The sequence below is a fragment of the Myotis daubentonii genome, chromosome 3, assembly GCF_963259705.1.
Source record: "Myotis daubentonii chromosome 3, mMyoDau2.1, whole genome shotgun sequence".
Taxonomy (NCBI): Eukaryota; Metazoa; Chordata; class Mammalia; order Chiroptera; family Vespertilionidae; genus Myotis; species Myotis daubentonii.
Genome location: NC_081842.1, coordinates 163,039,300 through 163,055,179, shown reverse-complemented (window position 1 = coordinate 163,055,179; position 15,880 = coordinate 163,039,300). Strand labels below are relative to the sequence as shown.

Below are 15,880 nucleotides of genomic sequence, written 5' to 3'. Positions count from 1 at the left end.
GACAGTATCCACATAGTTTATTTCTCACAGTTCTCCTGACAAGTGAACATTATTCAAGAACATACTGTATACACAGATAAGAAGAAACATACAAAATGTCGTAAATGATGCACAACAAAATCCAGCAGTATAAAAGAATGCATGTGAACCCTTGCTCACTGCGCAGACTAAATTTAATCACTTGTTTAAATAGTAATAAAAATACAATCTTTTATGGATCTTGTGCAGACTACAAAAGAGGGAATTATTACCATATATATGATCTTTATATTAGGCAGTTTTCTTTGATGAGTTGTACTGACAACTCCAAATACAGAGGCAGAGGCTGTGTATTTTAAAGGAATTAATGTTGTGAATTAAAGACTTTACACAGTTACTACCACTGGCACTTTTCACCATAGTTTGTACACATCACATGATCATCTTATATAACATTACATTTAAAAAATATATCTGAGTGACCATTTTATAACATTCACACACCATGAGCTGGTTAAGGAAGCGATGTGGCCGCTGCCTCCTGTAGTGCTTCGTGTTGGTAAGGACAGTTCATTGTGGTTAAAAGAAATTAGACATCAATATGGTTAAGCAGCTCCAATTTACTAACGGCCGTCAGGGGCCACCACTGGGGCGGGGAGTTCTTTTAAAGTGTATATTCTAGAAGCAAACACCTTCATTGGTTAAAACTTTGTCTACAGAAGTCAGTTTCTGTGCTGAAGACTATTTTCACAAAACTGAAAGCTACTAAACTGTTTTAATATAAATACTTCGTCTTCTCATTACCGTATTTATGACCAAGTTCTTTGAAACCTTTGGAATTGACTCACGTTTTAATGTGTGCTCTCATTTCCATCTCACCTATTTAAGTGCCACCTCAGAGACTGGAAGGTGGGGGTGAGAGACTCACCAAGGAAACCCTTTGCTCACCAGGAATGTTCAGCTGCTGAGCAGCGATCTGGAGCCACACGGTGCAGAGCTGGACTGGACGAGAACACTCAGGAAGCTGTCATGCTGTGAGTGTCATTCAGGGAAAGCAGAGAACCTTTCCAAACTGTGCACATAACTCACAATGAGACCATTGCTATGTGTTGAAGAGGACTAGTATACGGTGTTCTCTCCCATGTCATCTGTTGGCTGGAAAGTAGTTTGGGTCAAGGTAATTATAACTGGTGCCCTGGGACACACAGTAGTCTCTGTCTAAAAATGTCTCTGACCTATACACAGGTTCTAACTGGTGATCTTCTTTGTGAATATCTGTTTCATGTAGGCTGTAAAGAAAAACACACATGCACACACATTATTACATGGCAGTGGATGCATTTTAATCTAGATATTACAGAACTTCCTCACAGCTTGACCGGGTTAAACCCATCAATCTATCCAAATCTCTAATGGAAAGTTATACTTGAGAAATGTAATAATTAAGGAAAACTTCTTTATTGCCTTAGAACAATAAAATTCCATCCACCAGATGTGGTGACTTTCTAAGTCAGCGGTTCTCAACCTGTGGGTCACGACCCCTTTGGCGGTCGAACGACCCTATCACAGGGGTCGCCTAAGACCATCCTGCATATCAGATATTTACATTACGATTCGTAACAGTAGCAACATTACAGTTATGAAGTAGCAACGAAAATAATTTTATGGTTGGGTCACAACATGAGGAACTGTATTTAAAGGGCCAGAAGGTTGAGAACCACTGTTCTAAGTAGTCTGGAAAGCAAATTCACTAGTTGCTGAAAGCTCTTGTCAAAATTGAAGATGTACAATGTAGAAAACACTTACCAGTCTGAACAAGAATCACAGAAATCCAAAGACATTTCTGGAGGACAATCCTGGCAATGCCACCGAACACCCTGGATAGGCTCTATGCCACAGTTATCACACTGTCAGAGATTCAGAGAGAAAAGGTATTAAACTACATTGTTCCAAAACCTTTTCTCTCCTGGAAAAACACATGGTATGCACACAGACATCTTCTCCCCTCTCTCCACGCACTTGGCAGCGGTACAATTTCTAGCACTAACTGAAATCCCACCCATTTAAGACCAGTATAGGTGGACAAGAGGAACATTATAAAAAACTAACTTTAATATGTTTTAATTTATTTTTAAAAATTTAAGTAAACTACCTACAAACTTGGCTGTGTGATTAGTAATTATTCATCACCAGGGTACAATGACTGTGATTACGAACCACTCCCTTAACACTGCGGTTAAACTTTACAAATATGCTACAGAACTATTTAACACACTATCGTACCTAAATTACCAGGCAAACTCAAAATCCTCTCCAAACTCTTATTTTACTGAATTCCTCTCCAAGCCCAAAGGCTCCTATGACCAATAACCGTCTGAAGGGAAGGAAGACCGGGCTCCTTCTCCATGTGGTGCACGTGGAAGCCCTCAGTGAGAAATCAAAGTAAATTTCATTTCTAGTTTCTTTGATCATCAAGCCACCCAGAATGGCTGACAACCAACAAGCCTCAACTGGGTCTTGCAGCAAAATTATGATAAGTGGCCCTGACCGGTTTGGCTCAGTGGATAGAGCATCAGCCTGTGGACTCAAGGGTCCCAGGTTCGATTCCTGTCAAGGGCATGTACCTTGGTTGTGGGCACATCCCCAGTGGGGAGTGTGCAGGAAGCAGCTGATTGATGCTTCTCTCTCATCCATGTTTCTAACTCTCTATCCCTCTCCCTTCCTCTCTGTAAAAAATCAATAAAATATATTTAAAAAAAAAATTATGAGAAGTGAAAAGTTCCCTCTGAAAGGTCAGAGCTGTCAATTTGGAAAATCCCTAAAAGAAAAGCAGGGTCACTGAAGGATCAAGAGGAAAAGTCTTTTTATACAGCCTGGCTAATGGCCAGGCCAGAAACCCAGAGGTATAAAAATTTTGTTTTAAATTTCAGTGTGTCAGTCACAGCATACATCAGTACTTTCATGTAGACCACTATAGCAAGTCAATAGTTCATGGTCTCATCACCTCCTCCAAACCCATCAAGTACAGTCAATTCTAATGCCTCAAGTGTTCTCAAATCTGTCAATCTCTATTCCACAGCCACCAGGCACATTCAAGAAATTCTTATCTTTTGTCTAAATTACCAAAAGAAAAATCCCCAACCCAGTCCCCCTGCCTCCAGCCTTCCTTTCTTCATTCCCATTCTCCATACTAAGAACAGAATGATCTTTTTCTCCTTCACTTCATTTTTTCCAACTACAAATAGTATACATGGATGCATTATTGTTAAAAAAACCACATAGTATTCAGAAATTAAGAGTTATCCACTCTAAACCCACCTTTGTAAAGATGATCAATACTAATGGTTTAAGAATGACCTTTCTGAAATGCAAATTTCATATTAGTTTCTGCTGAAAATGCTTCAGTGGTTCCACAATCCTTTACGACAATTTAAATTCCTTACCAAGATTTCCAAGGCACCTCAATGGCCTCTCACTATTCTCCAATATGCAATCTAGTCACACTTGACCATTTTACTTTTTTAACTTCTCTAAATTCCTCGAGATGAAAACAGAGTAAGGACAGAAACTGAGTCTATCTTATTTACTGCTGAATCTCTAGCACTTAGCCTAGTGCCTGAAACATAATTGGGTATTTCAAAATTCTGTGGAATGCTAAATGTATTTCTACTAGCTTCTGAAAAAGTAGCAAAGATAATTGAATGTAAAAGAAAACAAATTTCTGATTCATGAACAACAGCAAAAAAAGAGAAACAGTTCCATGGGTGCATGGATAAAGAAAACGTCACACACACACACTCTCACACACTCTCACACATACTCTCTCTCACTCACTCACACACACACACTCTCTCTCTCTCTCTCTCTCTCTCTCTCTCTCTTTCTCTCTCTCTCACACACACACACACACATACACACACTGGAGTATTGGTCAGTCATAACACAGAAGAAAATTCTGTCATTTGTGACAACATGGATTAAACATTATGCATACTGAAATAAGCCAGACAGTGAAAGACAAATGCTGTATGATCTCACTGATAGGTGGAAACTTAAAACAGTCAAACTCAGAGAAGAAGAGAGTAGAACAGGGATGGGGGATGGGAATAGGAAAAATGGTACAATGTTGGGTGAAAGGGCACAAACTTTCAATTATAAGACAAGTAAGTTCTGAAAAGCTAATGTACAGCCTGGTGACTATAGTTAATAATTTTAAAGCATGCAGTACTCAAAACTGCTAAGAGAGTATATCTTGTGTGTCATCACCACACACAAAAAAATGGTAACTGTGTGAGATGATACGACTTTTATTTATCAATTATATCTCAGTAAAACTGGAAGGTAAAAAAGAGAAACAGGTAGACAAAAACTTATTTCACATTTTACCTCAAAGTACAGAAACCTGTATGTTTGCCTTTGGCACACTACTTTGTGTAAATGAACAGGTTGAAAACTAAACTTACTAACTTTTACCTGTATGCTTGGAATTTGTGGCGTTTAAAACTCCGAAACCATTTTAAATATCTCTTATCACCCTTTCAAAAATTAAACCAATAGTAAGATTAAGTAGAATTTACCTTGAAGCCCAAGTGTTGTACAAATCCACTTTCAGCTTGCATTTGCTGAAGTTTCTGCTTCTTTAACTTTTTAAACTGTAACAGTTCCTTATATTCAGGTAAATTCCTATACATAATAGGAATACTTTCCTCATCCTATTGAAATCACAAAACATAAAACAAAAGAATGTTAGTCTGATAATTAAAATAATTATAAGAAATAGTGATATATTTTCTGTCAAGATTTTTCACTTTTAGGATACCTTTCCTTTTAGAAAACTAGCAGTACAGAAAATAGTGTTGCTATTAGCAATATTTCAGACTAAAACTTTCAGAGGGCTCCTTAATGCATACTACTGAACTGTAGTGTGCCGCCTCATATGTAGGTACCAGGGGAGCAGGGAATGACTGCTACCCGTCACACACTAATGCGGGCGCCACATCCCGACACATTGGTGGCTACTTGACAGCCCAGATAATCTACCTCTCCCTGATCAGCGGAAGCTCCTCTTCTTCAATCTAACAGATTTTATGCTTCCTCTGGTAAATATGACACTTTCTTAACAGCAAGCAAACCAATCTCTGCTTTGCTTTCTGCTCTCTACTTCCAATGATCAAGGCAGTACATTCATCTCTTACTCAAGGGGATGAAATAAGGTACAAAGATGATTACTTAAAATAGAGTATAAAAGAAATGAGTAATAAAAACTATATAAAATGTGAAGTTGAAGTTATAGGTGAGTCAGTGCTTCTTATCTTCCCAATTTATTTGGGCTCTGTCACCCAGAGTCCATTTCTTTCCTTTGCTACCTCATGACTGATCCATGGTCACTATTTCCACACGTGCCTAAAAGCATACCAATTCATCAATACCCGCCATGTTTCATCAATTCCCGGTCCTGGACCAGGCAACCCTTGTCCCTCTCTTCCCTCCTTCTCTCCATGTTAGGAGGTATTATTAAACGACAATGTGGCCAAGACCGGCTTGGCTCAGTGGATAGAGCATCGGCCTGCGGACTGAAAGGTCCCAGGTTCGATTCTGGTCAGGGGCATGTACCTTGGTTGCGGGCACATCCCCAGTGGGAAGTGTGCAGGAGGCAGCTGGTCGATGTTTCTCTCTCATCGATGTTTCTGACTCTCTATCTCTCTCCCTTCCTCTCTGTAAAAAGTCAATAAAAATATATTAAAAAAAAAACAAAAAACTACAATGTGTATTTTACATCAAGGAAATTGGCTTTTATAGAAATTATAACAGTTGCCCATGATCAAATAGCTTTGCAGAGTCTGATGAATTTGAACACGATTTGTCTGATTCTTTAATTCCCTATATATTCCGCAGCCAAAGCCTACATAAAAGAGTTACCCTTAATTTTCCACTGTCTCATATCTAATCTAACAAATCTTGTCACTACTTAACACTTTCTAATCTCTCTCTCAAACTGGTCCTCTATAGTACCCACTCCCTCCTCTATCCCCACCATTACTTAACATCTCTGAAATGGCTTCCTGACTGTCTACAGCATCAGGTCCAAAGTGTGTAGCTGGATAAAAGATTCTCTACAGTCTCACACTTCATCTACCTTATCTCCCACTATCTTTCATCCATTTCAAATTCTTGTCAAAGATATTAAAATAGCTACTGCCTTCCTATGTCACCACTAAGACAACATAAATAATCTACTAAATAAGTAACACTAATAAATATGATGTGACCTAAATAATGTAGTAAGAAATTTTATGACAAAATTTATTGAATGCAGATGTTTTAAACAAATACAAAGAGTACAAACTCTGCTAAATATACGTGAGAGTGTGTGTGTGTGTTCGTGTGCATTATGGAATATTATTCAGCCTTAAAAAAAGAAAATTATGACACTTTATAAGATAAATGAACCTTGAAGACATTATGCTAAGTGATATAAGATCTCCACCTGTGAAACTGTTCAATTTATGAATTAAACTTTATCACAGGTATGCACATACAAACAAACAAACAGTGTTTATAGGGTTTGGAGCTATCCGTGGTTTCAGGCACCGACTGGGGGAAGAAGGGATGTCTTAGAATACAGTGGGCCCTTGACTTACGAGTGTCCAAACTAACAAGTTTTTCAAGATACGAGCCGTCTCTCGGCTGATTTTTTGCTTTGAGTTGCGAGCTAAAATTCGGGTGTTGAGCCAGCTTCAGATACCCCACTGCTAGTTGGCGCAGCGAACGTCACAGTGAACGCCACAACATCAGCCCAGCATCACATGTCTCACTCGTTCACTTTTTGATTTGACATACGAGTAATTTGAGTTATGAGCTCCATCACGGAACGAATTAAATTCGTAAGTTAAGGCCCCACTGTATATCCTCTGAGGATAAGAGGGGACAGGCGATGGCTATTTTAAAATAATCAGGATGATTTGACCTGGTGCTCATACAAAAATAAATGAAATTAACCAAACAAAAGTTAAGCCTACTATAAAAATTTGTGCACTCAGGGGGAGAGGGGGTCCCTCAGCAGGCCTGTGCCCTCTCACAGTCTGGGACCCCTTGGGAGATGACCACCTGCTGGCTTAGGCCCGCTCCCCGGGGGATTGGGCCTAAGATGGCAATCAGACATCCCTCTGGCAGCCCGGCAGCCCTCGGGGGATGTCCACGTGCCAGCAGGGAGCAGGCCTAGTTGCAGTCAGACATCCTTAACACTGCTGAGGAGGTGGGAGAGGCTCGCACCACCACTGCTGTACTGGCAGCCGTCAGTCTGGCTTGTGGCTGAACAGAGCTCCCCATGTGAGAGCACCCTGACCACTAGAGGGCAGCTGCTGCATTGAGCATCTGCCCCCCGGTGGTCAGTGTGTGTCATAGTGACCAGTCATTCCCAGTCGTTCTGCTGTTAGGGTCAGTTTGCATATTACCCTTTTATTTTATAGGATAGAGGCCTGGTGCATGGGTGGGGGCCAGCTGGTTTTCCCAGAAGGATGTCCCGGATCACGGTGGGGGTCACGCTGGGGTGCCTGGCCAGCCTGGGTGAGGAGCTGATGGCTGTCTGCAGGCTGGTCACACCCCCTTCAGGGTGGGGGTCCCCACTGGGGTGCCTGGCCAGCCTGGGTGAGGGGCTGATGGCTGTTTGCAGGCTGGTCAAGCCCCCCCTCCCCCCGTGGGTCCCTTACCCCATGGAAGCTTGGCCAGCCTGGGTGAGAGGCTGATGGCTGTTTTCAGGCTTGCCACACCCCCTTTAGAGTGGGGGAGGGGGTCCCCACTGGGGTGCCTGGCCAGTCTGAGTGAGGGGCTGAGGCCGTTTTCAGGCTGGCCAAGCCCCCCCGACGACGGAAGCTCCCAGCCTCTCCTTTATTTATTTATTATTCTGGGATTTATTTACCTTCTATAATTGAAACTTTGTAGCCTTGAGAGGAGCTCAGAGCTGACCAGGGCAGGCGGGGCAACCCAAGCCTCCTGCTCGCTCCAGCTCCATGGCCACGGCTGGCTGAAAGCAGGTATCTGGGGTTTATTTATCTTCTATAATTGAAACTTTGTTGCTTTGAGTGGAGCTCAGAGCCGGCCACGGCAGGCGGGAAGCTTGGCTTCCTCCATCATTGGGGCAACCAAGCCTCCCATTTGCTCCAGCTCCATGGCTGCCGGCCGCCATCTTGGTTGGGTTAATTTGCATATAGTTGCTCTGATTGGCTGGTGGATGTGGCTTAAGGCGTAGCAAAGGTACAGTCAATTTGCATGTTTGTCTTTTATTAGTGTCGATTTTGCCAATGTTCTCAAAATGTAATTCTTTTAAATATCCTGCCACTTCTCCTGGCCTGACTAAATTTTATTCATCCTTCAACTGCCGGCTTGACTGTCACTTTCTTCCGTCTCCCACTTAAACTCCCAATCTAAATTAAGAACCTCTTAAATAATTATGCTAAGCAGCTATTTTTGAAGCAATTTTTAAAACTTGAAATTTATTGATGTGATTATACATTTATCTCCTCTCACAAAACTAAAGTTTATAAGAGCAAAGATCATAGATATTTTGTTTACAACTATTTAACTGAACTTAGCAGAGCCTAACATATATTAAGTGTGAATAGTTATTTCTCAAATAAATAATTCTACTATTCACAAAGTACAAAATTACATACACCTTCCTCAAGATCTGGAACTAATAGCCCTGACCCCAACTGGGCCCAGCCAGGAGGGGCCTTGCCCACGTCCACACTACAGGCCAGGAGCTTTGGGGCTGGGGCACCTGAGCCTCCCTTCCCTGGCCTTAGGGTCTTGGGTCCCTGCTCCCCTACCCAGGTTTTGTTCTTCTCAGGGGCCCCACTGTGGAAATAAAAATGGGAATAGAATGGGGGAAGAGGGGCAGAAAGCCTTCCTTCTTTAGCTGCCCTGAGGTCAGGGCCTCCTCCCCCTGGAGAGTCAGAGGTAGGAGGTAGGAACTCTAGGGGCTGGCTTTTTTTAAACTGGTTTTACTTTAAATTTTATTATAGTTTCAGATTTTCCATAAAGGAACCAATTCCATTTTAAATATTATAAATGGCATATCTTAAGATATGGCAGATATTAGCTGTTTTCAAAAGATAAGTTTTAAAAATATTTTGAAGAATAGGCATTTTGCCCAGCCAGTGTGGCTTAGTGGTTAAGTGTGGACCCATGAACCAAGAGGTCATTGGTTAGATTCCTGGTCAGGGTACATGCCTGGGTTTCAGGCTCAATCCCCAGGACGGGGTGTTCAGAAGGCAGCCGATTGATATTTCTCTCATCATTGTTTTTATCTCTCTATCCCTCTCCTTTACTCTCTCTCTAAAAATCAATAAAAATGTATTTTTTAAAAAAAGAATAGGGCCCTAGCTGGTTTGACTCAGTGGCTAGAGTGTCAGCCTACAGACTGAAGGGTCCCAGGTTTGATTCTGGTCAAGGGCACAAGCTCAGGTTGCGGGCTTGATCCCCAATAGGCAGCGTGCAGAAGGCAGCTTATCAATGATTATCTCTTTATCACTGATGTCTCTATCTCTCCCTCTCTGAAATCAATAAAAATATATTTTTAAAAAATAGGCATTTTGTAATAGTTTGATACCAAAGTATACAATTGGTATTTAATCTAGAAACAGACCATATGGAGACTTACTTTTATTTGATGATTTTTCATAAAATTATCCTTTTCCAATTATTACATATAATCAGATTATTAAGAAAGATATAAGGTAATCTCTATGTCCTTTAGGCAAGAAATCAGAATCATGTTAATTACTCAGAAAATGAATTTCAGGATAATAAAATAAAAACAATTAATAGCAATAAAAGGGAATAGCTATGGATAGGAAGTGAAATGAAATGAATTAACCAAATTAGCATACAGATGATGAAACAGAAAGGAATTATTCCAAGAGGATTTAAAAAATGTAATTTGGCCCTGGCCAGCATTGTTTAGTGGTTAGAGCATCGGTCTGCAAATGGAAGGGTGGCAGGTTCAATTACTGGTCAAGGGCACTTAAAATCAATCAATCAATCAATCAATCAACTTTTTAAAAAGTGTAATTTGACTTTACTTCTGTAGTAGGGTATATGCTGAGGCAAAAAAGGACTGAAAGAAAAAGATCTGTTTTCAGTAATCATATTATTGACTAGTGACCAGGTGCACAGATTCATGCACATTGAAATGAAATTAATTAGAAGGTGGCCAGCGGAGCGGGACTGGGCAAGATGGGCCAGACACGCCCTGGAGCCAACCTCCCATGGTCCCTCCCTGGCGTCTGTGGAGTGAATGGGGTCCCTCTGGCAGGTGGGGTCCTTCGGCCTGGCCTGCCGGGATTGAGCCGAAACCAGCTCTCCGACATCCCCCGAGGGGACCCGGAGTACAAAAGGGCACTCTGAAAAGTTGCTGTCGTATAGGGTGTGGAATGCAAATATAAGCGTCCAGTAAACCAGATTCGGGGCGACAGTGCCCAGCAACAATATAACCCACGCCTGAAGGTGGAATTGTGCGGTCCCGCAAAGAATCGGGCTCCCTCCTCTCTGGTTTCGGGGTGCGTCACCCATGAACCGCTGCTGTCCAGCACAATTCACCATAGCTAAGACTTGGAAACAGCCTAAGTGCCCATCAACAGATGAGTGAATTAAAAAACTGTGGTACATCTACACAATGGAATACTACGCTGCGGTAAAAAGGGAGGAGTTCTTACCATTTGCAACAGCATGGATGGAACTGGAGAACATTATGCTAAGTTAAATAAGCCAGTCAGAGAAAGATAAATATCACATGATCTCACTCATTTATGGAATATAATGAACAACATAAACTGATGAACAAAAACCGATCCAGAGACAGAGAAGCATCGATTAAACCATCAAACCTCAGAGGGAAGGTAGGAGAGGGTGGGGGTAAGGGGGAGAGATCAACCAATGGGCACAGACACCAGGGGGGTGAGGGCATGAGTGGGGGAATGGGTGGGGGGGCCATGGGGGGATAAGGACACATATGTAATACCTTAATCTATAAAGAAATTAAAAACAAAAACAAAAACTGCTGCTGCCAAGTCACTGCAGCTCGGCAGCTCCTGCATTGAGCGTCTTCCCCCTGGTGATCAGTTCATGTCATAGCGACTGGTCAGGTGGTCGGAAACTTAGCATATTAGCTTTATATATATATATATATATATATATATATATATATATATATATATATATATATATATGTATGAATATATACACTAGTTGCCTGGTACATGAAATTCATGCATGGTGGTGGTGGTGGGGGGTGTACCTCAGCCTGTCCTGTACCCTCTCCAATCTGGGATCCCTCTCGCAATCCAGAACCACTGGCTCCTAAGCACTCCCCTGCCAGCCTAATGGCCCTAACTGCTCTCCCCTCCTGGCCTAAAGCCCCTAACTGCCGATGTGCTCTCCCTTCCTCTCCATGCCTTCAGACCCCAGCACAGGAGTGCTGCGAGCTCTCCGCCGAGGCCCCGCCCCATCCTGATGCCACCCTCTAGACTGGGTGGCACTGTGGGCACGTGCTTCCGCGGGGGGTGGGGGGGTGGGGTGCCACAGCCTGTCCTGATGCCTCCCTCTGGGCCGGGTGGCACCACAGGCCTGTGCGCACTTCCGCCGGGGGTGCCACCCCCAACAGCAGCTTCATGTCCTGGTGGCACAAGTTCCCGACCCCCCCCCCCCCCCCCGTTCCTGTGCTTGCACACCTTTGACTGGTCATGACTTGGACACCGTTAGGACCAATTAGCATATTCCCTCTTTATTATATAGAACATAAATGGTAGTGTTAGTATTATATTCTGAGACTGTTGTAAGCAGTGTAAGACAAAGAAAGTGAATATTATTACGTTGACGTTACTGGTAAATGGGGTTTTCAAAACGGGAGAAAGAAGATATATATTAAGATTAACGAGGGAAAGTAAAATTCCCATAGTGAAGTTGTATTTGAAATAAAAATATAAACTTATAATGTGTTTTATCTTTGAACAAAAATATACTTCCCAGCTTTTGCCATTAAAGAGGCCTAGAAACAATGATCAACCAAGTAGCAAATAACATTTCTGGAGTCAGGATATAGTTCACTAATACTATTTCCCATTAAAAAAAAAAAGCAGGACTGATGCTAGGCCTGAGGTAGGAAATATACAAAAAGAGCCCAGAACTTCCTTATCATACCAAACAGTAAGGAAGCTATCAAAGACTACTGGAGTCTTGTCAAAATGAATTCAAAATCCAACTTGAATAGGTTACAACTGTCAATGGACTAAAACATATTAAATATATTTAAATCCAACAGTTTTTAAGAATACAAACTTTTAAAATCTCATTCATTTTTGGGAGATAATAGAGAATAAACTCAGTATTTTAAAAACAAAATAAAGGGAAGAACTAAGCAGTGGTCTGTGTTGTTCTAAAATTATCAAGTGTTCATGGTGGTGGCCAGGACTAGATTTATGTCAGTGTTTTTTTTCTTCAAATTACTAAAGTAGTAAGTGCTCACTATAATAAGCAAAGAGTAAAGGTATCCATACATTTTTTAAAAAAATTAACAATGCTCCTTCCAACCTACTCCCCTGCCCTCAAATAACCAGTGTGAACAGTTTTATTGTGTCTCTTTCTACTTCCCCTACTCTCCCTCAGCAGCTATACTGCCTTTTCCTGTATGTAGGATAATCAAATAAATAAAGAAGAAAAGAAAGAATATCACTATTTTGTAACATTTAATGAATTAATGGATCTAGGCAAAAAGCAATGGCTATGTCAAAAAGAAAAAAAGAGAGATGATCAAACGGATGAAAGTACATATGAAATAGTCCTGCCCACCTTAACAAATTTTAGTCTGATCAACTAGCTAGACCAGCCGTGGGCAAACTACGGCCCGTTTGAAATGAATAAAACTAAAAAAAAAAAAAAGGCCGTACCCTTTTATGTAATGATGTTTACTTTGAATTTATATTAGTTCACACAAACACTCCATCCATGCTTTTGTTCCGGCCCTCCGGTCCAGTTTAAGAACCCATTGTGGCCCTGAGTCAAAAAGTTTGCCCACCCCTGAGCTAGACCTATAAATTTACTGGAAATTCAGGGAACAGAGAAACAGGTTAAATGATACCAGGATGATGCAAACAATAATATCCACACAATGGTAAATTCTACAAGACAAATGACCCAGTTTTTCACTACCAACAACAACAACAAAAAAAGTAAGAGAGAAAAAAGAAGGGGAGAGGGGAGAACCTATTGCAATTTATGATTGGGGAAATGTGAACTGAATGTATATTTGATCATATAAAGAAGTACCTTTACAAACATAATGAAACTGTGTAATGTCTAGGATTTTCTCTGAAATAATTTGTGACAAAGTTGGGATGGGTAGGAAGTATAGATAAAAACAAGATTGCCATAAATTGATAATTGTTAAAGTTAGATGATGGGTGAATATGGATTTATTATCCTCTTCTATTTCAATTACTTAAAAAAATTAAACACAATGTAATAAAAGACCCATAAATTTGACTTGTTTATTAAAAAAAGAAAAGAAACCCTCATTCTCCAAAGAGTAGGAATAATGAGAAAATCCTGGTGTGCTTGTTTGGGCCCTAATGTGTACAGTGCATAGACAAATATACATCTGTAGTAAAAACAGTTAACTTACTGATGCCTCCTCCATAGCAGTGCTCATGTGGCTATGAAAACAAGATCGGTCATCATCTTCATCCATATACACTGGTGGTTCGTGGGAAGTCATAAAAGTGGAAGGTTTAAAGAGATGCTTATTAAGAGGGTGCTGTCGTCTGCTTGTTGAAGACTAAATAAGAAAACAAATTTTTAATTGGAACAGTGGGAAATCATTAAAATAATCAAGAAGATAAAAATATAAATGTTACTTCCCATAAGTCTATTAGAAGGATTTTACTTCTACTATTTTTTTTACTGTTGTTGTTAATCCTCACCCAAGGATGTTTTTCCACTGATTTTTAGAGAGAGTGGAAGGGAGAGGGAGAAACAGACAGAAAGAAACATCGATTGGTTGCCTCCCGCTGGTGCCTGGTCCAGGGCCAGGGCTAGAGCCTGCAACTGAGGTATGTGCCTTTGACTGGAATTGAACCTTCAACCCATCAGTCTGAGGGCCAATGCTCTATCCACTGAGCCAAACCAGCTAGGGCTCACTTCTATCATTCATCACACTCCTATGAAGCTGCTTTACCTACATTAACTGGATTTTTAAAGCACAATTTACCTTTAAAAAACAAAAAAAGAGACATGTGGGGGGAGTACCCAAACAACAGGACCACATGCTCATTATCTAGCTTATATTTGTGTCACCAGTATTTACCACACTCTTGACACTCAAATGCTGAACTGAACTCCTCTTACAATCCTCATAGAAGATCAGGGAAGATGAAGTAGCCTTAGCCAAATATAAAACTATCAAGTAAAAGGAAAATTTCCACAACATGGTGAATGTCTGAAAATGGAACCTAACACTGACTGACTGCTTACTCTATGCCAACCTCATTTAATCCTTACCTCAGTCCTATAAAGCCGTTATTACCACCTCTCATTTAAGGTCAAGAAATGGAGGCACAAAGAGGTTAAGCTGCTGTGCAAGGTGTTGCAGGAGATAGTGGTAGAACCAGTATCACAAACTAGGCCTGTGGGAGGCCAGAGCCCTCACTCTAAGCCACTACACAGAATGCCTCTCTTCACTGGTCACAAAGAATAATAGCCTCAGCTACACAGAGAACCATTATTTTATTTTTGAAAATTCAAAGTCTAATCATGGCAAGGAATCATTGTGTCTATGGCTGGGCTAGATCTCTACAGTAAAAATGTCTGATAACTTAAAATTCTTTGCACTCAGAGGAAGGAACACATTTAGGTTTCTCTAGTACTTCTTTTTTATCACCATCTAGTCTTAGATGTGGGGAAAAAAGGTACACAACAAATCTAAGATTAACTTAGAAACTAGCCATAAAAATTAGAGCTATTAAGTTGAACGTTGGTTATCAAGGTTCCAACACTCCAAAGTTATAGGGTAAATTCTACATATCTAATATAGGTAATGCTAATATTTAGGGGAAAACAAAACCCAGAATATTTTAAACAAATGATGTTAAAATAAGCTTCCAAAACTTGGTAAAAAGAATAAAAACAAAACATATAGCTTCAATAAAAAAAGAGCAACAGCATTAATATGCTCTTAGCTTCTCTTTATATGAAGGATGGCAGTAGTGGAGGAGGAGAAGTACCAGGATGATTTACTAAGGAAATGAAATTAGGCCATTAGGTGCTTTATTTTTTGTAATTAAAGCAAAACAACAACCCTGGCTATAATTTGATGCAATGTGCTATGTAGGAAAGGGACAGTAGCTTTTTCACTGTGGAGACAACCAGAGAACAACAGTGGAAATGACTTGAGATCAGAATCAGAGGATCAGTGGTTCCCAGATTTAATAGTAATGTGAGTAGACAATCTACCCAACATATTGTAAGGCCTACTTGTTTCATCTATAAAAAGATTGTACAACAGTACCTGGCCCAGAGCATTCAATCATGAGAATAACAGCTAGCTACTAACATCATTACCAGTAAAGTGAAGGTGATATTACTTACACTTCTAGACTAACAGTGAGGATCAAATAAAATATCTTAAACATTTCTATTCTTGGATTTAAGTAGCATATCTAAAAACTGGAAACTGATAGTGTTTATTAAAGTGTCAAAATCTTAAAAACTTTAACATCACAAAGGCCTTTCTGACACATTCAATATAAAATAAAATATTTCGAGCAGCACTCATTCACATAAGTTAACCGACTCCAAAGAAAATAATGAACAAACATCATTAAAGCTCTCTCAATTAAACTGAGTAGCA

General features: G+C 40.5%; 1 protein-coding gene across 7 annotated transcripts in view; it reads right to left on the bottom strand.

The window, feature by feature from the left end:
• Positions 1-15,880, bottom strand: part of ZZZ3 (zinc finger ZZ-type containing 3) — a 125,729-nt gene continuing 109,849 nt past the window's right edge. For all 7 annotated transcript variants that reach the window (XM_059689143.1, XM_059689146.1, XM_059689145.1 and 4 more), the window contains 4 exons: positions 13,658-13,810; positions 4,557-4,691; positions 1,786-1,886; positions 1-1,268 (listed from right to left, as the gene is read on the bottom strand). In XM_059689143.1, the coding sequence (XP_059545126.1) occupies positions 1,124-1,268; positions 1,786-1,886; positions 4,557-4,691; positions 13,658-13,810 (534 nt within the window). In that variant the 3' untranslated portion in view covers positions 1-1,123. The remainder of the gene's footprint in view (positions 1,269-1,785; positions 1,887-4,556; positions 4,692-13,657; positions 13,811-15,880) is intronic.